We start from the raw sequence: 22416 nt of genomic DNA, 5'->3' as shown, positions 1-22416 counted from the left end.
ATGTCCAATTCACAGAATAGTATTAACAGATCTGGAACTTGTCTCCTCCCCCATGTCAATTATGCCAGCATTAGGTCTCCTAAGAGTACTCCTTTTCTTTATTGCCCCTTTTCAAACCATATGTATTAATAAACATCACAGAAGGACTTACCAGATTTTGATCTTCCATGTGTTGAGTTAGGAGCAATGGTGAGAGACTGTGGCTTAACTGGATCAACTGGAACAGCATAAGTGCCAGCACTGGGAACTTGGATGTAAGGTCCTACTGCTGCCACCCTTCCTGAAGCACTCAGGGATGACTGGGGCGATGAAGTTCCATTAATACGATTCAACTGAAAACAATCAGACAAACTCAAACGTCAATGTCCATTTAATCTAGACCTTTCTGCATGAACAGGGAGGCCTAAACTTAATTATCTAGAATCATGCACTGTAGCCAGGACACCTTAATAATTAAGTTATCATACTCTATGCTTCTACAAAATGAGCAAAAAAACATAGAAAGCACAAATTATAGTCTTTAAAATCAACACCTCAAAATTTAAATTTCTTAGTCACAGCATATACAGCTCTTGTAGATACCTTTATCTCTGTAAGGTGTCTTTCACTGTGCCTCTCTCAAGCAAATGGTCTAAAATGAGTTCTTAAATGATCAAATATGTAAGTGTTGGGGTTTTTTTTAAGCAATACCTTCAGCTAGTAATACATTTTGAAATCCAGAAATCATCTCTTAAAAGCTTTTTGAAGCTCCAGACAATTATTAAGCCTAACTTTATTAAACTATTTATTTTTTTAATCAATTTTCCATGCTGGAAGATAAGTATTTTATAAAACCCAATTTTTTAATGCATTCATGCTTTTAAACACGTAGCACATAGTCATACTTTCCTTTCTAGAAATATAAGCTTCTCTGATATTTAATACAGTATTATCTGTGCCATAAAGAAAAGGAAATATATTCTGTCTTACAGTTTTTTGATATCTATGAGAAACCTTAAAATAGTTTTAAGAGACTTCCTATTTTTATCATAGGTAACTATATTACTTGAATGGGAAAAAGTGAGATTCTATGTAGTTTTTATAGGCCCTTGATAAACTGAAGTGTGGCCCTTTTAACAGTTTATCTTACAGGAATGTTTTCTTTTTGACGTGCCTCAACTTTTTTCTTGTACAGACGTTCGCGCAGCTCATTGATTCGCTTGTCCATCATGGCCACCTCCATATTGCGTTTGTTTAGGAGTTCTTTCTGCTGCTGGAGCTTGGAGTTCTGCTCCTGGTTAAGCCTGTTACGGATCTTCAAAAATAAAAAAATGAAAAAAATAAAACCTCACTTGTTAGAACAGTTCTCATCCTGTCTCTTGGCAAGTTGTTTTTTAATGCAGTGTTAAAAAAACCCAAAGGAATTTGGATCAACAACTTGTTCTGGTGTCTCTAATTTACCCTTCCACACATCCTGTCAAGTTAGCATTTGCAATCATGAACAACTCTTCGAAGGAAACAGTGAAAAAATATCCTAAGAAAACCATACTGGATGCCTATTAAATACATACAGACTGCATCTCATTTATAGAAAATGGATTGAGAAATTCGGCAGAAAGACATTTCAGCAAATTCTACTGTGAAGAATGAAATCAGAGGAAATGTTTGTTTAAAGTTATGCTTGCCCAAGACAGTTTGTCTATCACAAAAACTAAGTGATACAAAATTTGTAACAGAATTATGTTATTGATTCTGTTTCCAGTTCCACATGAGACTTTGTGATGTCTGGAAGGGGTGTTAACTGAACTGCTAGTGCAGGGACTGGGCACAGAGTTTGCTCTCTGCATGGGGATTAAACTGAAACCTTCACAGCAGTTTTCCAGCAGATTATGAGGTGAATTACCTTTATGGTTTAAATCAACCATGACACTCTTTATAATTATTTCTCTTGCTTTGCCATTGGCATTTTTTCACACCTTCAATAACTCAGACATTGTCTCGGTGTTGCGATTTTCATGGTAACGTTACAAGCAAAAAACTCCCGAGGCAAATTTAAGTCTTGATAAACACATATGGGATCATTGCAAAGCACAAGACAGAAATCTTCATCTACTGAGTATCTTTGCACTTTGAAATACTCAAAGGCAGACATGTCTTGTATAAATGGGGAAGGAGTAAAAAGAGGAAAAAAAGGCACTTATTGGTAATGCATGAAAACCGGATTAATTTCTATGCTGGATTTGCTCATCTAAATAAATGAGACTAATCTTGAAATATGAAATAATTTAAAAATATTAAATATATTAGAGCTGTTACCTTGATCACAATAAAGAATATGAGTAAATAAAAAAGCCCTCAAAATCCTGATACATTAGCACAAAATTTGACAAAATTTTTCTGTAAACTGGGTACTTAACTACTCATGTGAAAACTACACTCTAGATATAACAATTTCTTGCAAGAGATACACAATACTGAGGCAGGGAATACTGTGTGAATATACTGCACCTATGTTGCACTATCTAGTGCAGGGAATACAGTGCATCTTACACTTTTGATTACTCTATTAAAACGCATTATTTAATTCCTATCTATTTTGTTTATTCACGCCAGACAATATAGCTATATTTTTACAATATACTTTTAAAATTACAGTCATGTTTTGAAGTTGAGATGACAGCTAAGTGAGTTTCCTATATCCAGATCAGTGAAAAATTGAGAAATATCAATCCCAGTTTCACAGAAAAATTTTGAGCGATTAAAACAAATAATAAATTATGCGGGCTTTCAGTATTTCAGTATTAGGGGCTGAGAAACACCCTTCAAAACACTTGCACACTTTGTACCTTACGTATATAAGAAACAAAACAGTTTTTAAAGCTAATGAAGTCCTTTCTGAAAAAAAGTTTTATGCCAGCTATAACCTCACACACTAATAGCATTCCACATACTACTTTTATGAAGTATATCAGAACCAAATTTCCACTCATAAGAGCAGCAATAAAACTTTTAAAATCTACAGCTGTAATTCAAATAGCATCTTTTTGTTACTTACCTGTAGCTCTTGATACAACTTTTTTAATTCTACTGCTGCAGGCCCTGTCATCTGTCCATTGTAAGACTGAAACCCATTCAGTTTCCCTTTCCTTAAATCATCCAGTTGCTGAGTGAGTTGATCTACTTTTAACACTGCAGCCTGCAGCTCCTGCTGCTTTTCCTGGAACATGGCGCTTATATGCTCAATTTCAGTTGCTAAAATTAACAAGATAAAAATAACAAAAAAACAATAAATAAAGCAGAAGTTGTTAATTTTTTAATTCTACAACTACTAACAAACACACCACACTTGTGGAGATCCTGAAAGGCACTCCCAATTAGAGAGACACGAGACACCTCTCTCAGCTGTCCTCTCTGATAGCAAACTCTGTTCTATCAGGCCAAAGCAAACCCTGTTCTGTTCCTGAGTCAGCCCTGTGCCCCCTCTCCCTGTCCTTCAGTCTTTGTACTCATCCCTCATCCCATGTTCTTAACCTGGACCCTCACAAGGCCCCCAGCCTTTTGTCCCTGACTCTGGACATTACATGCAAGTGGCAGAAAGGAACATTTCTGTGAAACCCCTGCCGAGGCCTTTCCTGCTTCTTTACCTGCATCCAGCCCAACAACCACCCCTAATCAAAACAAATGGCACACCAAACAGGGATAGACCACCCTAAGAGAGTTTTTTGACCCCAGTGTGGTGAGTTGAAATTTTGGGTTGCTCTTCACTTTTTCTCCTTTTACTCTAGGGTGTTGGGAATAGACTTGGGGTAAAATGAAAGCAGAAACCATTTACTCAAAGCAGGTAGTCTATCTCCAATTAAAAAGACTCTACATCACAAAAATTCTTGTTTTTCAAAGGGGGAGTTAAAGTGCTTTGTACACTGGTTGTGTGAACATTTTCCTTATGTTTCATGAGACTCATTTCTAAGCGATGATTTTGTGGGAAAAGTTTGGAGAGAGCTGCAGACTGGGGAAGACTTACTAATAATGAAATCTGGTCATTTGCTTTATATAGTTACTTCATGTATTTCAAGCCCTGGTACTCCTGCACGCCCTCTCCTGTTGCAGGAAAAGCTCCCTTCTCTAAGTTTTTCTGTCCTTACCCCGTGGCACAAGATGGCTCCCACCGCGTTGTCAGGGCCACGTGGCCCAAGATGGTGGAGACAGCGTGGCTGTGGGCACAGGGTCTCCCCTTCCGCCCCTTCCTAGGCCGGGTCCCTCCCTTCCGGTTTTGGACCCTGCCCCCAAGCATACCCTGGCCCCCAGTTCCCACAGGTCTGGTCCCAGAAGTAAGGGTGAGGGGTCTGGAGACGCAGCCCCCAATTGGCAAATTACAGCTGCACCAGTCAGCTACATCCAAAGGGAACTAGGGAAGTTCTGCGCAGCACCTGCAGTGCGCCGCAGCACCTCACCAGCCATGGCACCAAAGCTGCCAGCAGCAGCGCCAGCTGTGCTGTGAACACCAGAGTGCCACACCGCCCTGCAAGCCACACTGCCACCACCAAAGCACCACATGGTCTGCGCACCAGCAGCGCTGCCCCCTCGCCTGTGCCACTGGAGGAAAGAGCAGAGGAAGCGAGGGAAGCCACACAAGCCAGCCCTCCGTGCCCGCTGCCTGCTGACAGCCTTGCCAGCACCAGCACGTCCAGCAACACAGCCATGGACACAGACTCACTGGCAAAAGTAAAAACATCATTGCCACAGAAGTTCTGGGGACTGTGGTTCAATGTGAAGGATAAATACAGATTCATCACCCAAAATGATACCACAGAAAATGTGTTTGGCCATCAGACTGCTGTCAAGAAAAATAACCCGAAAAAATATCTCTGCAATGTAGGAGATGGAGAAACTGTGGAATTTGAGAGAGTACAGGTAAAAAAAGGCCCCTAAGCAGCCAAGGTCACGGGACCTGGTGGAGTTCCCATGCAAGGCAGCAAACATGCACCAAACTATCCACGTCCTAGAAGATGTTGTCCCCTACACACCTACCAAAGAGATGGAGCCCAAAGCCAACAGCCATCAAAAGCAGGGACAGCACAAAACACTGACCAGTCAACCTGCAAACAGAAGCCCCTTCCCGTATTTGCAGGACCCAAACGGATAAGTCACACTCCTTTGACTGCCTTCCTCCAATCCCTATTGCCTCCTTGCCTCCCTCCTAATCTCCCCTTTTCCCACTCACAAAATAAGTCTTTTGGGATTTCCCCAAATCCTATTACCCCTTTTTTATGTTCCCTCAAATTCCGACCTCCCTTTCCCCTCCACTGTCTCCCTATCTTTGCTACTAAGCTACCAATCCCTTCTCCAAAAATTCTTTAATACAAGAGGGGATGAAACAAGGTGGGCCGGGAGGGAAAGAAAGGAAAGTCTCCTAAGGTAACAACCTTTTTCTTAAAAATTAATGATCTCTATTTGGAGTTCCAACAGGTACCCCCACCCCACTCATCCTCGTACAGACTCCATCACAACCAACCCCACTGCTAACAGCCAGCAGAGATCCAGTCCTTGCTGAAGAATCCCTTTCCTGACTCAGTTTCCTGACAAGCCCTGCCAAGAAAACCTTGCCTCCTTCCTACCAGCTCCAAGATGCTTCAAAAAAACCTGTTCGGACATTGAGGACTCAAGGAATGACTTGCATTTTAAAAGTTGTCTTATGAGTGCTCTTAATTTTTCTTGTCATTTTGTGTTCATTCAGTTGCCTCAAACATTTAATTTTAAAATCCTTAAAAGAAGCCTTCTTAATTAATAAAGAAGCGAGGAGTTGTGGAGATCCTGAAAGACACTCCCAATTAGAGAGACACGAGTGGCCTCTCTCAGCTGTCCTCTCTGATAGCAAACCCTGTTCATCAGGCCAAAGCAAACCCTGTTCTGTTCCTGAGTCAGCCCTGTGCCCCCTCTCCCTGTCCCTCATTTGGTCACTCACACCCTCTCTCCCCATTGGCCCTTTGCCTCAACCCCACCTCTGTGACACCCCCATGTCCCCTGGTAATTGGTCTCTGACACTTCTGCCCCTGCCCTGCTCATCCCATGTACTTGACCTGGACCCTCCCAAGGCCCCCAGCCTTTTGTCCCTGACTCTGGACAGTACATGCAAGTGGCAGAAAGGAACATCTCTGTGAAACCTCTGCCAAGGCCTTTCCTGCTTCTTTACCTGCATCCAGCCCAACAACCACCCTTAACCACAGCACACATTAGCTTTACATCTAAAACACATATAAAATACTTGTATGGCAAATTTGCTAAGAGTCATAATATTTCCTAATAGTTAGAAAATAGACTTCTGACTATGTTTGACTATATAAAACTAAGAGAAAGTTGTCACATACAAATTTGATGGAAACAGAGAACCTCCATAAAATGAAAAATATTGTACCTGAAAATCTGCTTCAATGCTATACTGACTTACAATATAGCATTATTTGCTAGTCATGCAGTGAACAGTAAATTAAATAAACTAAGAATTCTACATACACAAATTGCCATTCATCATCTTGCTGTAGTCCACTTGTCCTCTCATGGCACGAATTTTTTTCAGCTTTGTCTCTTGGGTTTCAACACGTTCTTTCAGTTTTTGAAGCTTTTCACTCTCAGAAACAGATTGCTGCTGCCGACGTTCCTGCTGCTTCAGGTATCGCAAACGTTGTTCCTGGCAAGAGGGGGTTTCAAACAAGAGATATCTATTACCCATTTATTTAAAAAAAACCCCAACACATTAACTTAGAAAACCTTGGTAGCACTGACATACAGTCCTGATAAGGCATACATGGTAACACATATGCAAGCAGGTATTTAAGACAGTAGGAGAATCTGAAGCTGCTTTCCTTTCCTAATATTTTCAGCATAACTGCCTTGGCAGCTTAAACTGCTGGTTATTTACCTAGCACAGGCATCATTTTGATCAGGTTTTCTACTTCCACAAATCAGAAAATATTATATTTTGCTGAAATATGTACTACTCCTAGAATTAACAAATCTGTTTTAGAAAACAGGTTCAAGTTTTTTTTGACAAAAAACACTCATATTTACATAGATATGCCAATACAGTCCTAGTCTGAACACTCATTCAGATACATCTGTGATGCTTCCTCTGGCATTTGTTTTCTGCCACTATTAACAGTTTTCTTGCTGTTGGCAAAATAGATTTTCAGTGCTGTTACCCAGCTTCCCAAAGATGACAACATATGTCCAACAGACCATTTTAAACAAGATGACCTGCTGTAAGAAAATATTCCAGTTCTAAATAATATTCTTCTGCTGGGCACCCAAGGAAAAAGCATCAAGAAAGAGCAACAGAATCAGTAGGTTGACCCCTAGGTACTCCAAGCATCAAAGGCATGCTGTATAATACTTCTAACAACATCAACAACAATGTCAAAACCATTAAACCCCCTCCCCACTCTGTAAACATTCATAGGTTCTTTTGCCTGAGACTCGGAAATGCAATACATTAATTTTTATGGATTTGGCATATTCTCACCTCACCCCACTATGATTGTACTGGAGTGAACAAGCCACTAAAGATGAGCATGGAGTCAAGCCTATTCTGTCACAGATCATGAAGGAGGCCACACAAAAAAGATAAACAAACCCTAGCAATATTTTTATAAAGACACATGACATAGGTTGTTCTAGCAGTGTTTATGCCAAAAGACTCTGCATTGCCTAGGCTAAAATTATTCTGGTAAGATGATGGATTAACTGAAATGACTTAGTGTGTTTTTCTCTATCCATGAAACCTATGCTTGCATATATTGAAAAAAATTGGTCTGTATATAATTATTACCTTAGCAACCAACATTTGCTGTTGATTTTCAATCTGTTGCTGTTGTCGGGCAGCCATATCTTGCAGTTCAGAAAGAGTGAGCTCAACACGTGGATTGCCAACCTGCAGAACAGAAAATGTTCCATGAATGTGCTGATGTGTATCAGGGCATTCTGACCAGACAACCTAAATCCCCACTCTGCAGAGGAAGGTTAAATGCTCCTCCCAAGTCCTCAGAGAAAAAGGAATGATGGGCACCTGTGAAAGAGTGAGGAACATCAGAGCAGAAAAAGAAGGGACACAAACCATGCAGAGAGGCAGAAAAAGAAGAAAGTGAAAAAGTGGATGGAGATGAGAACACTAAGAGACAAAACAAACAAGAAGAGAAAAAAAGAGTCCTTATCCTACATTTAACTCCTCTCTGTTCAGATATTTGGTAGCTCTGGCACACAGTCCTGATAAGGCACACATGATAGCAGACATGCAAGCAGGTATTTCAAACAGCAGGAGAATCTGAAGCTGCTTTCCTTTCCTAATATTTTCAGCATAATTGCCTTGGCAGCTTAAACTGCTGGTTCACATTAATTACCTAGCACTGGACAAAACCACATTAAGAACCTTTAGATAAAGGCTCACTAAGATCACATTCAAAGATGGCGAAAATTCTGATATATTTGGGCCATTTAGGGCAAGGATCTGTGAAAAACAGTCTGCACATGTGAAGAAAAGTAAAGCTGTTCCGCTTCAGATAAGTAAGTGGCTATTACTTTGAATGAAATGCAAAGTATTAGCAAGCTTTTCTCACTCCTTTTGCATTTCAAAACTAACACAAGCTATAAAATTAGGATAGAGACAGAAATGATGAAAATTCTTTAAAATTCATACCATGTGTGTGACCAAATCTCATGCGTTTTAAAAAATGAATGCATTGTTTCAGTATATCCATAATTCTATCAACAAATATGATTTACATTTATAGACTAAATTACTTCAACCACACTTCTTGTAAGCAATCTCAAGAAAGAGAGTGCAACGTATTAAGAAAAATCCAGAATCTGACAGTTGCTACTCAGAAAACCAACACTCAACCTTACAATTGCAGGGTTTAACCACAACTTCAGAATTTTCACAGAAACAGAATACCAGTCTTTGATCCAATAAATTAACTGAACTACGTGCAGATACTTCAAAACAGCTGTTGGGCTATTCTGAACTCTGTAGCATAATTTTTCAATGTAAAAGCTGGACTACTGCACTCTAATAATTCAGTAAACAATGTAATTTTTTCACCAAATTACATGATTACACTATTAGTAAACCAAATAAAAATTTTACTTGTTTTACTATTATAAAAGCTATCAGTAAACAACATAAAAATATCATTTGCTACCCCCAATACAGTCACCACTCCTGAAAAAGAAAAGATAATTAAATATTTTGGATATATTGATAAATAATACTGTTTCAAATGCTTATAAAATGAAATGAGGTTTAAACATTTTACAGACATACAGAAAAAAATCCCCAAACCAAAATAACCCAGCAGTGCCCAGATCAATCAGATAATGGATCTGATCACACCTGATCCCATAGGAAAACTGATTCAGTTTCTCTGCTTTTCTGGGTCCACCCTACTGATGCCCAGTGATGTATACCTCCTGCAGCACTTGTACTTTACCCTCAGAAACATATTTTTGACACCACATTATCTGAGGCACTTCGAATGGCTTTTTTCATATTTCTACATCAAACTCCTACATAAATATCAGCTCTCCAACCAAGGCACAATACAGAACTGTTTCTTTAAGCTTCATTTAGGAAAGGAAAATACTATCTGTTTTAAAGTAATCAAAATATTTTTTTTCTACCTGAATTAACAGTTCATGTTGCTGCATAGGATTCCTCAAGAAAGACAAACATCTCAAGGTCGATCATTAAAATGAGCTACATTTGGATTACTAAGTTTTAAAGATGCTCCATCTTGGACACATGACATAGAAATGTCAGCTAAAATGCTTAGATAAAATTATTGTCCCTGTTTGAACATTTCCCACTGAGTAAGTTATGAAGTAAAATTATAATGTTTACTGGAAATAACAACAGAAATTCTTACTAGTCAATATTAATGAAAAAAATTGTATAGGAGTGAAGTAATTAAAAGAGGTGAAGTCCACTCAAGATACCAATTTTCTATTTCAACACAGGGGAAAAATAGAACTTAGCAGTGTGTACTTTTTTTATTAGAATGACTTAGGCAAAGAGTCCTTCCCAATATTCTTTCAGGGCAAGTAACTTGTACACACTTGTGGCCACCGAGAGAGACATTTTATTATTAATTACTGACTGAGAGGCACTAATTGGCTAAGAAAGTAATGAAGCTTCTCCAAGCGCCCTTCACAAACCAAAGAGACAAGAAAACTTACTTGAGACAAGAAAATAAAACAGAAAACCAGATGCTGCTCCCAAAACACATTCAGCTGGTATGACCAATTGCCAGAAAAAAAAAAACAAACTTCTCTATCTGCTTCTGCTGGGCTTTGTGGGCAATTCTTACAAAGGGCTCAGAATGGCATGAAGGCTTCCCTCTGGATCACTGATTTTAGAAGTTAAAAGGGGAGTGTGTTGAATTAATAGTATTTTCTCAATACACATATGTGCTTTTTCAGAAATATGCAACTTGCATCAGACTATGCAGTTTTCCCAATGTATCCTTTCTTTCTGCTTTAATTCCCAGTTGAAGTTAAAAACATTGATAGCTCATTGTATTTCGAGTAGAAATTTTGAGTGTAATACTGTCCAAGAAACAAAGAGATGTTTTATCCCACTAAATAATCTTGTTAAAAATACATCCGGACTCAAAAAGTGATCTCTGTATAGGGATTGTGAAAATTTCAAATTTAAAAAGCCATTTCATTACATGAAAATTAAAGATTTCCTAAATGGACAATGTAACCTGGAATGCACAATGACAATAAGAAATTGGTTTGTAAAAGAATCACAAACTAACAAAAAAACCCCAACCAAGTTTAATCCAAGAGCTCATAATTTTTACTGCTTCAAACAGGCATATTTGGAAGTCTCTCTCATAATGCCTGGCAAAAGGACTGTATGATTTTGTATTATGTAAAATATAGAAGATTAATTATAAGATTAATGCAAATATTAGCATCTCCTTGAAGGAGCTATTAACTACTGTAAAATGTTCCATTTAGAAAGTCTAATAAATTTTATAAATGGCAAAGCACAAGAACATGGGAAACAGTGATAATTAACCATTTAAATATAAACACCCTATGAGAAATCTTTTAACATTCACCTCACTGAGTACCAATAGGCACAGCTTTCACTTCAAGAGCTACACTATACTTAGGGAAAAAAAAAATAGACAGCTGAGAAAACTCAGCATTGAACCTGTAACTTCACTCGCAGTTTTCTCCTTTTCATCCACATAGCAAAGCAGCAAACAGAGCGAGCAGAAGTCCTCTTCAACATCAAATCAATTATTTTCAGACAGATGTTGCTGGTTTCAGGTCACCAAATCAGCATAGCTTCATGTTTGAAACAGCATGAAAAACACTGAATCCTTCTGTTGTCAAGGTCTAGTTAAATCAATTATTTGAGAGTACTTCATATTAGTTGAGGCTGCTTGCAATAATCTATATGCAAACACCAGCACAGAAAAAAAGTCTCAGTCCTTCTCCAGAACCTCAGGCTATGCCAGGCAAAGACAGTGCTGCGTTTTCAGTTCTTTAATGAGGTTGTTGGTTTCTCAGATTCTTAAGTTTGTGCTGTTCCTAGTAGTTATTAACAATTCCATCCATAAAGACACTCACCTCTCATAACAAACACGAGCCTATCACATTTAAGGTCCAGACCTCCTCCTTTCTCCTGCAGCAAAGGAACCAGACCTCCTACAGAACTGACTTCTGAAGGAGGTACTAAAAAGCCACTACAAATACCTACTCCTCCAGATTCCACAGATTCATTTGCTACACGGTGATACATCAAAGCAGACAGTTTTGCTGAATTGTAAATTTCTTTTCATTGATTCATAGCAGCATTTACACAGGGATGAACTCCTAAATGAAATGCCGTAGAGCAAACACTGCATTATTAGGCACTGAGGAAGTATTATGTATGTCTCACATAGACAAGAATAATTTACACCTATATTCCTAATATTGACTGGGATCTTAAAAAAAATTATATTTATGTTACTTAACATGCACCTTAAAAGGGCACGATGAAAGATCGAATTTGTAATGAACTCAAGTTTCAGCTTCTGACATCACCCTCCTACTACAAGCTAATATTTTACCATTTGATGATTAATATTTTTAAGACAGATGAGATGAATAGTACAGTAGTAATTAAACAGTTTGGGAACCAGTTTACAAGCAGCCTCAAAACAAATCATACCATAGGCATTTAATTAAGGAAATGCATCTCCTTTATTATTTATTTCTACGTATTAGTTCTTGTCACTCTGAACATTTTTTCTTATTCCTCCTTCCTTTCTATGCTGTTTAATATCACAATCTCCTCAGTCTACATACTTCTGGGCTATTACAAATGGCTTACTCACTGGCAACTCACAATGGTAAATGAGAAATTACACCTGAACTCAAAATATTTCTTTGACAAGCAGGATGTACTGTAGTCAAGGGATGGAAGCAGTAAGGGCAGATTCCAGTGGTCTTTTGCCTTTACTCCCAACAGAAAACTCTCTTTTCAGAGGAATCTAATTATGTCAATATTAAAAAAAAAAACCTCATGAGACCAACCTTTTGAATAGATTATTTTTTAAAAGATTATAATTGGAATGTGGTCTGATTTTATGCTTTTTTTGCCTCCATGCTTAACCCATGAAGATACTTGTTTTAGATAATTTCCTAAATTTGCACTAGTAAGAACAGGTACTTTGAAAATAATAATGAAACATACACTAAATTCACAGCTGAGACTGTTAAGATATCAAAAGAGCTTTAAAGGACAAACCAAATATTCAAAAGCTTTACAGGTCTGGAGGTCTCATGTTTTCTGGTGGTTTAGCAACACCCAGCCACTCATACAGCCAGTGTAAAGCATAATGTAACCAACTAATTGAAAAAGAAAAGCAGAGTAGTACAAGAACTTACTAATCATTTCCTGCATAATATCTCTTCGGATCTTTTTCTAGGTTTGCAAGAACCACCATGTCATTAACATCCCTTATCTATTTCTTCCTTCTTTTTAGATCACACCCATCTCCCACACAAATCTTCTGAAGTTCCCTTCCCAAAACCCTGCACAAGGAACCACAGGTTCAAGCTCCACCTTCTCCTGTGCTTATTCTTGTGCACTCAATTATGTACTATGGACTCTCACATATTTTCTAGTCTTCCTGTCATTCACCTCTATCTTTTCACCTTCATTTAGTACTTCTCTTCTTGTACTTTGTTCCACCACCCTATTCCTCTCTTGTCACAGCCAGAAGTTAATCTGAGGTTAAACCACCAATTGCCAAGGTCAATGTCACTTAAAATGTGAACACAGAGTTTAAAAAGTCTGTGCCTTAGCTTCTACTGTGGAGCCCAGAAGAGCTGGTTCTGGCTTTGGCTATCAAAATAACAAACCAGAAAGTTTTTGCTTGTATTGCACTGCTTTCAACCATCTATTAATTTATTAAAAAGCCAATACAGAGCAACTACTGAATATAATGCAGCAGATACCCACCTTCAGTCCAGCTCCACTATTTATTCTTTACATAGGCTGCTACTCTAAAACTGTTGTACAGATAAGGAAGATTTTGGCCCAATGACCTTTACAGCAAAAAAACCCCAAAAAACAAAAAAAACCCACAAAAAACAAAGAAAACCCCACAAAAATCCAAACAAAACCAAGAGCCCCCAAAAACCAAACAAAAAAAAGAAAAACCAAACAAAAAAAGCCCACAAACAAAACAACAACAAAAAAAACCCCACCAACAAACAAACAAAAAAACCCCAAAACCAAATCAAAAAGGAAATCCTTCTCTGAAATTCTCCACACCTTCCTTCTTGTAATAGTAAAGATAACCACATCCGCAAGGAGAAAAATGTGCAAAAATGGGGACAACTAGCATATCTAAGGCTGAGGGGGTGGGGATGCACATCCATCAAACCAAAACCACAGTACTATTACAGGCAGAAACTGCAAGAGAGAAAAATTCCAAGAAGCAACAACTTTGAGTTAATGAAAGAATTTATGTCCCCCACGTGAGCTTCATTAAAGAGATGTACAATTTTGCCATGACAAAAAGAAAACATCTTCACCATCCCAGTAAGAGAGGACAGCAGAGGTGAGAAAGACACTGCAAGCTGCAGTGTCTATATGGAAGTGCAGAGTAAATATTTAGGTTTTACAGCACATAATGAAAGACTCAGCTTTCCATAATCCACAGCAATTTTAAGTTGTTCCTACTTCCTAGGGCACAGGAGGGAATACAAAACTTACTTCCAGACCAGGGATTTACCTTTGCAGAGCTCTCAAACCCCAGAAATCTACAGAGTTACATGACAAACAGAGCTGGCAGAACAGGAATTAGGTATATGAGCATGTGGGCAAAACAGGAATTAAGTGTATTACATAAATGAGCATTTCCCCAGAACGAAGCCAAATGACAACTATAAAATGAAAAGGGGTAGGTTGGAGTGCTCTCCAGCCAGGGAATTCCAGACTGGGATCTGTGACAATTCTCAGCCTTCCCAAACCAGGGTGCTGCCACCACTGTGGGCCATCCCTGCACTTCCTCCCCTGTGCAGCATTTACAGCAGAACAGCAAATCTGGTTGAAGAACTCCAAACTGTCAGAGCAGGAAAGAAAGGAACAGCTTGCTTTGCCTGCCGAATCTACCAAAAGACTTCATAATTCTCCAGGGCTAACTTGGACATGAGCAGCAGATGCCCAGACGTGTTCCATCTTTGCCTTAAGCTTCATTCAAATAACAAAGTTTGGGGGATGCTCTAAAAAGCCCACTTGGCAACAAAGGGTTGCTGGTGAGAATATCCAACAAAATGCACCTTGGGTACCTGTCCTTGGCACAGTAGTCCTGATGAGGAAAACAGATGGAAGATATCTGAGTTTATTATGTCATTCCTGCATCAAATAGGTCTTACATGAAAAGTATGTGACCTCTTTGTGCTCCCTGAGGTCTATAGGAGGAGATGGAGCATCTGCTGAAGGTTAGTGATTCAGACTGCCATACCTTTCTGAAATATATTGACCCTATATATCATCAAATTCAAGGATTTTAATAGATTTTTGAACACATTTTCCATAAAACCTGATCTTAGTGACACACACAACAAACAACTTGAAAATCCTTTGTCTAAACTCATGTGGAATGCTATAAATGACCAAAGAAAGAATCTGCTTTTATTTAAATTAAAATAGAGTTTTTGCTGATGTTGACATGGATGACATTATTTCCAGTTTAGTGGCTTTATCCACAGCTCAGCCTTGCATTTTTTTTAAACTGGGTCAGAAACATGCCGATAGCAGAAATCCATTTTAAAGAATCCAATGACAATAGCACGTGCCTTTTTTTAGCTTAATGGAAATGAAAAAGCTAATTAAACCTAGAAACTATACCCAGAATATTGGGAATTAAAGAAATCTACCAAATGTGTGCTATCTCATGATAATAAAATAATCCTTCAATTAACCTCACAAACAGAATTGGGTAATTTTACCCCAAAATGCTATTATATTATTGTATCATTCAAATAAATACACTAACAGTTTCTCACAATAAAGTTGCTTCAGCTGCATTGCATTTTGCTGAAAAATGTCACATTATCTATAGCTGATAAAAATCACAACCTCTCTCAATCTATATATCTTGTTAATAATTCCTTCAATTTGTTGATGCTTGTGGGTCACTCATAAGCACATAAAATGTTTGAAGCCAACCCAGTATAAGCTACAGACTCCAGATTACTTGTTTTCCCATATTACTTTCTTAGTGAGGCTGCTGTCTATTTTAGGCAGAACAGCTAAGAAAAGGCAGAACTTCACCAAAATGAAAATAATGTTTGAATAGGTTTTCAAAATTAGAAATAGATTTAAGCACATATTGAACATCTGCTACATCTGAAATAGACTGCTTATATATTACTTCTAGTAATTTAGGCAGCATCTGAAACTTGTTTATTTAAAGCACTACTTTTTTCCTGGTCCTTGCAGCCACTTTTAAACAGCCACAGAAATCTTAAGCATGTTTATATTAATTTCAGTGTTGGCTAAAATATCCAGTAGTTGATTTTAATTAAAACATCAACCTCATATTCCTAAAAAAAAAAGCATCTTAAAAGAGATTATGCGTTCTTGTTGAAATATCAGTTGTGCACAAAATCTCACACCTTTTTACAATACCAATCCTTTTACTCATAGTGATTTTGAGTCATAGACAAGTTACAATATACATTGAAAATACAATGTCTAGATCCTTCAGAAATGGTCTTGGAACTACATTTTTCTGAGTCTTTTCTAACAGCAATAGCTTATTCTGATAGGATTGCTAAGGATGCTTAAGATGCAGTTATTGTTAATCTGAATAATATGTTCAGCACCAATTCTGTGTTTATTCTGCCCTTAATAATTTCAATACAAAGTTTTTCTGTTGAGTAACACTGTTCATCTGAGAACAGTATAATAAAACATTTTTAAAACACAAAATCACTGGAAATAAGTATCCTGTAACCGAAAGATGTGTTGTGACCTTAGCGTACAACTTGTACTTCCCATAAAACCAAACTCTCAAAAACAAAAGTTGACTGTGACATTTTGAAGTAATGAGCTTTTGATAAAGTCTTAAAATGTAAGAAAGATAGCAAATGCACATAAGAAAATCTGATTAAGAATTTCAATTTAGAGATAAGGTGTTACAAAACCTGAGCTGGTCTGCATTCCGGTCATGTGACAACTAAACCCACAACCATTTAAATTAAAGTGCAAAAGCTACACAGCACTTAAATAACATGCCCACCAAAGCGCAAAACAAACAAATTTTGAAAAGTAATTCATTACCTGTTCACTATTTTCCCATCTAATTGCAAGAGAGCACATCTTTATTTCACAGCACTGCCCGTCAGCTGTAAACGTTTCCGATGTCTCAACACGCTTCAGCTCCATCTTTCTGCTATTTTCTGTCTACACTACTGGTTTAACAGTCTGTTGTGAACAAGCCAAAACAACAACCCTGCGCATCTTACGAGTTCCTGCATGGCTTTTTGCTTCAGTGCAATCAATAGTAGGTAGCATGCTTTTTATTCTTATTCCATATGGGATGCAGGTTTCCCCGAACTCTTTATCGATAGGAAAAGCTGTCTCTCTGCATTCATCAGCAATCAGCTAACGGAAAAGGCTAGTGGATTTTGCCAGCAGTAAAAGACCTAATCACGGCAAGATCAAGCCAGCTGTCAACTATAATCAGCTTGATTCATTGCACTTTTCATATTCAATGGAAAATGTTGAGCAATACTCAGTTCTTTCACAGTAATCAGGTTAAACTGAAAATGTAAGACTATAGACAATTTAGCTTTAAAAACACAGGGATTATTTATTCTTTTGTATTTTTGTAGTATTACCAATGCTGGGCCAAAACTGAATGCCAAAGAGATCACGAAAATTTTTGTATCTAATTTTACTGTTTAAAGTGACAGCAAAACATACCACCTGAAACTTAGCAAAGAGTTCCTTTATTAGCAGAGAATACCTAAGATAAAAGGCAAACAGTAGAGTCAGAATAGATAGCAAAATCTCATGCAAATAACCTTTCCAGTGTTTGCTATTTGCTTTTCCTACATAATTCAGCTTTTTCTTGAATCTTGCATGCAACAAGATGAATGCATGAACCAGCAATAAAGGTAAAGCATGTGTGCAACAGCATAAATCAAGAATCTCCAAGCCAGAGAAGACTGGAACAAGCCAGAACCTACACATAAGGCTTTTTAAATATTAAACATTACAGAAAATACTAAACATCATTAACAATTTCTTACATATCTACAAATCAGGATGCTGTAGAAGATAAAACCCCAAAACATTAAAAGATGTAATTTACCTTGTCAAACTCACGAATAACAGGCAAGTTCACCCTCTCTTCCTTCTTTCAAGAATTAATTTGAGCATGATTCAGTGCACTTATACAAGAGATACAGCCAAATGGGTCTCCACAAGAACACTGAAGTACTCTACGTCCAAGCACGATACAGTGACTATTACAGCTGAATAAAGAACAGGCTTATTTTTAGCAAGCAAGTAAAGGTATGAGCTGTAGAGTAAGATTATCCACTAGGAATACGAGAAGAAGAACAAGTTTAACTCCCTTGCTCCTAAATTAGCTAGAGGGACTTTCATTTTTCTCGGCTTTGATCCGAGGAAGACTGCAGGGGGAACAAACTTAACAACAATTAGATCTGGAGGTAGCTGCAGAAACAACAGAGAAATGGAAAGGTTCACTCGCCTGGGAAAAACATGCAGGTGGGAAATAGGTATGCCTGGTGTCCAGAGGCAAGATGGACAGGAAACGAAATGAACAAGTTAGTGAACATGGAAAGGTGTGTCAGAGAAAGGAGGCCACAGCAGCACTGATGAGAAACACCACAGAGACCATGGAAAAGATGACAGAAAACAAAGATCTACAAATGGCACAGCTACACAAAAGACAGAACTTTAAATGTGGACTGAAAATGAATAGCTGGCCTTGCATGGACCAGTAGAGTCTCCTGCTCTGAACTGAAAGCTGTTCAGAGACAGAGCAACAACCCAAACTCTCAAACTTTCACATTTAAGCTCTCAGAATCATACAGTGAATTTCATAACCAGTCTCCTATAAAGATCTACAGCAATAAAGTCCCAACTTCCTTTAAATAACTTGATACTAAAATATTTAGTTTAACTAAAAATTATACTAATGTGACTGTAAAAGGATATAGCTGTGAAAAAGGGCATTGAAATGTACAATACAAGTGTGTAAGGGCTGCACAGCAAGACTTCAGAAAAATAACAAGTCTTTAAGTACATTAACTTTGAGTTAATGTATATAATGTTATACATCAGCTGAAACACTCATTCTAAATTGTTCTAACTCGATATAAGAGCCAAGCAGCTCAGAATCTCTATGTGCAGTGACAACTGGAAGTAATTCTTCACATGCTTCATTTATTTAGAAATCCAGGGAAAAGAGTGAATTGTATTGCTCCACATCCACAACACAAACACAGGAAAATAAAAACTATAGTTAGAGATGAACCAAACAGACAGACGTCACCCTCTCCCATGGATATCTGCAACTAAGTATTGCTGTAAAACTGCAAATCCACAAGTGAGGAAAAGCAGAGATAGATCTGTAAAAACAGGAACTAGAGGTAGAGATTCAGTTAGTGGTGCAGTTCAGGTATTTTCTCCTCTGCAAAACAGGAACACGTATGTTCATTGTTATGAACTAGAAAACCACATATTCAGTTCCCATAACTTATCAAACAGAACTCTCTCTGATGCCCAGAGAAGCAGCAGAACTACAAAATCTGTACTCTGCAAGTAAGTGCGTGTAAATGCCTGTATAGTACAATACATATATATACTGTGATTCTCATATCCACAGCCATCTAGATAGATATCTGGTATCTAGAGTGACAGAGGTAAAAATTACATGTGGAAGACATGGAGAAAAACAGACCTTCCACAACGTTCCATGTAGGTTCCAAGAATGCTCCCTAGTCCCAACAAGTCAAATAATCCCTAGATTCCTCAGACCAAACTAAGCCACATATTAAAAGTGAGTATTAGTCACAAACAAATGTTAACATAATTAAAATTATAACAGGAAAATAATCACAGAGTAAGTGCAATTAAACTTATGAATTTATTCTCATAAAACCTAAACATATAGTAACTTTGTCCATTATGGACTAAAATATATTTGAGATTGCATAAGACAAGTCAATACATTGTTTTTATGACATTCCAAATCCAAGAAAGATGTGATTCTGCCTAAAAGGTTTAAAAAAGGCCTCAGAGGGAGGTATGTGGTTAAGAACATTTGAATTCCCTACAGTTTAACAGAAATTCTTTCTGTGGGATCACACAATTATAAGTTTTGTAGAGATGCTCCCCTACATAACTATCCTTTACTGAGGTGTGAAAAGACTTAGATTTCTAGACCAGCAAGAATTCAAAAGCTATTTGTATGCATTAAAATTAGCTTTAGATTTTTTTTCCCTGCTTCCTAATTTAATTTTTTCCCTTAAATCCTTTAGTTGGATTAGTTTTTCTATTTTTTTGAAGAGCAACATACTGCCAGCTGTCTGGAAAATGCTTCAGACAGACTTAAAGAACTCTATCAGTCTGTGGAGAATCCAAACTCTATTAACTCTGACCTAGGAACTGAACTAGGAATGTGATGGTGCAAAAGGTTGCTGCAGGGGCAGCAAGGGTCCCCTTCTACAACAAGTTTAACAATCTTCAGAATCTATACCTTATACGGGGAACATCTCTGACAGCAGAAGTAGCAGACAAGTTTTTGTCTTTTTAACAAAGGCAACAGAAAAAGTTGCAGCCGAAAACTTGGAAAACTTGAATCTGATTTAGTTACTTTTATTAGAAGGTCAAAATTTTCCAGGAAGTTTACATGAATATTTCTTCAGAAAAAAAATACTTTTCCGTAAACTGTTAGAATTGTTTGTGCCTAAATTGTTTAAAATCATATTTTAATGGAATTATTTGCTTTGACTTTGCTATGAGACCCCTGAATCTAATTTCAAGACTGACATAGTTTTCTGTTTGTTTTAAACAAATTTGTTTAAAACCTGTCTTATGTGAATGGCAGTCCCTTCCAAGCACACTGTTAAATGTTATAAACAGAGTGCTTAATACTTACAAGCTTATATTAAATTGAATTTGCAGCTCAGCTTTGAAGAACAACTTCTACCCAGACTAAGCTCTTTATCCTTCAATAGTTCAAATGAGAAACTTAAATCAAGTACACATAATGTATTTCTCATCTGACTTTATTGCTTCTGTTAAAAATGTGGCTTGTTTATCTTTTTCCGCACAATCAGATTTTGTCATATCTTCACCTGACAGGCAAAGGAAACTTTTATTATTTTGTATGTGCAAGAATACTTGTAAATGCTTCCCCACCCCTATAACAAAATGTACATTAGATGTTTAATGCCTTTTTATCAGGTCTCGCTTGTATGGATGAAATGGTGCAAACTAATGAGCAATATATAATTCTATTCAGGGATTTTGGCACCACTTGTAAATCTATCTAATCTCTAAGCATAGAATGGGACAAGTCACACCACAGGTACTCAAAAGCAGTGTAGCCTTACTGCTGTCATGATGGAGTGGAATACACAAACTGCATCAGAGGGTATCCACCTCCATCAGCAACACACACTCTGAAATTAAATCAGTGCTACAAAAAACTGCCTTGTGTGTACATATATGCAGAAGTTTAATGCATGTTAATGGAATTTCCCTAACAACTCCCTCAGTATAAGAGCCTCCTGATACTAAAACAGCTGGACTACTGTTGTAATTTTTGCTAAAAGCCTGATTTGAGACACTTTAACAGAAATAGAGAGCATGAGTTCTGTTATTTAATCACCACATAACTATTAATGCTCAACTTCATCTACTGGTCACAGCTTCAATACTACGAACATTTGCAGGAGTGTGTCTCCAGTTTGGTAAGATGGTCATGTTTTCTTCCTCTACACAAAAATCCTTTATACTAATGTTAATAAAAATTTTGTAGTGAGATAAAATGAGGGTCTACTTTGTATTTCTTGGCAAAGGTTTCAGTTAACATCCATTAAGAAAAAGGCTTAATCATTTCACTCTCTCTAAATCAGGGGAGCAATTTTAGAAACAGTAAAAATAAGTTTTAAAAAATCGTCATCAGAGACCACAAACTGAGATTTTATGCTTCCCAAGTAAATTAATATGCATAAAAATAATTGATATTTAAATTATATTATTATTTTTATATAAGCAACTACAGCAAATGAGTATTTCTTCATATACAGATTGTTTTCATTACACTAATCTACTTTTACTCAGTTCAATACATTTGATTTCTGTCATGTTCCTGTACCACATCCTTTTTTTACCCCCTGAGCTACATCTGTTTTACTGTTTTCTCATCTCCAAAAAATTTCTGGGTTATCTGACTACCTTTTCATCTGGACAATCAGTACTCTTTCTGCAAGAGCAGCATCTGATCCACATCTCCTATTGAAAGTCAGCAGCTCAACCAGGATGGGGCTCCCCAGTCCCTCTCCTGTCTGCCACTGACCCCCAGTGGTTTCACCTATATTTGCTCTGCCTCACTGTTCACAGACTGCTGCTGCTACTATGGAATGATGCTTGAATCACGCTACGACATCTGGAAGCAAACAAGAGCCAGCATCTGGATGACCACTGTTTCATGACCACCAATCACAGAATCAAAGAATGATTTAGGTAGAAAGGAGCCTCTGGAAGTCATCTGGTTCAATAAGCCCTGACTGGAGCAGTTCAGACTGCTCAGGACTTTATTCAGCTAGATCAAAATTCCACAGACTCTGAACAGTCTGTTCCAATGTCTGTTACTCTCAATGATAAAA

At 37.6% G+C, this 22416-nt stretch overlaps 1 protein-coding gene across 5 annotated transcripts in view; it reads right to left on the bottom strand.

Annotated features, from left to right (window-relative positions):
- Positions 1-22416, bottom strand: part of PPP1R13B (protein phosphatase 1 regulatory subunit 13B) — a 71685-nt gene that overhangs the window by 13451 nt on the left and 35818 nt on the right. For 3 of the 5 annotated variants that reach the window (XM_033063232.1, XM_033063230.1, XM_033063233.1), the window contains exons 5-9: positions 7802-7903; positions 6490-6664; positions 3035-3231; positions 1130-1294; positions 152-332 (exon numbers count right to left, since the gene is read on the bottom strand). In XM_033063232.1, coding sequence (XP_032919123.1) covers positions 152-332; positions 1130-1294; positions 3035-3231; positions 6490-6664; positions 7802-7903 — 820 coding nt within the window. The remainder of the gene's footprint in view (positions 1-151; positions 333-1129; positions 1295-3034; positions 3232-6489; positions 6665-7801; positions 7904-22416) is intronic. The other 2 variants (XM_033063231.1, XM_033063234.1) reach the window with 1 other exon arrangement.

This window comes from Catharus ustulatus, chromosome 6, assembly GCF_009819885.2.
Source record: "Catharus ustulatus isolate bCatUst1 chromosome 6, bCatUst1.pri.v2, whole genome shotgun sequence".
NCBI lineage: Eukaryota > Metazoa > Chordata > Aves > Passeriformes > Turdidae > Catharus > Catharus ustulatus.
This window is presented reverse-complemented; position numbering and strand designations above follow the sequence as displayed.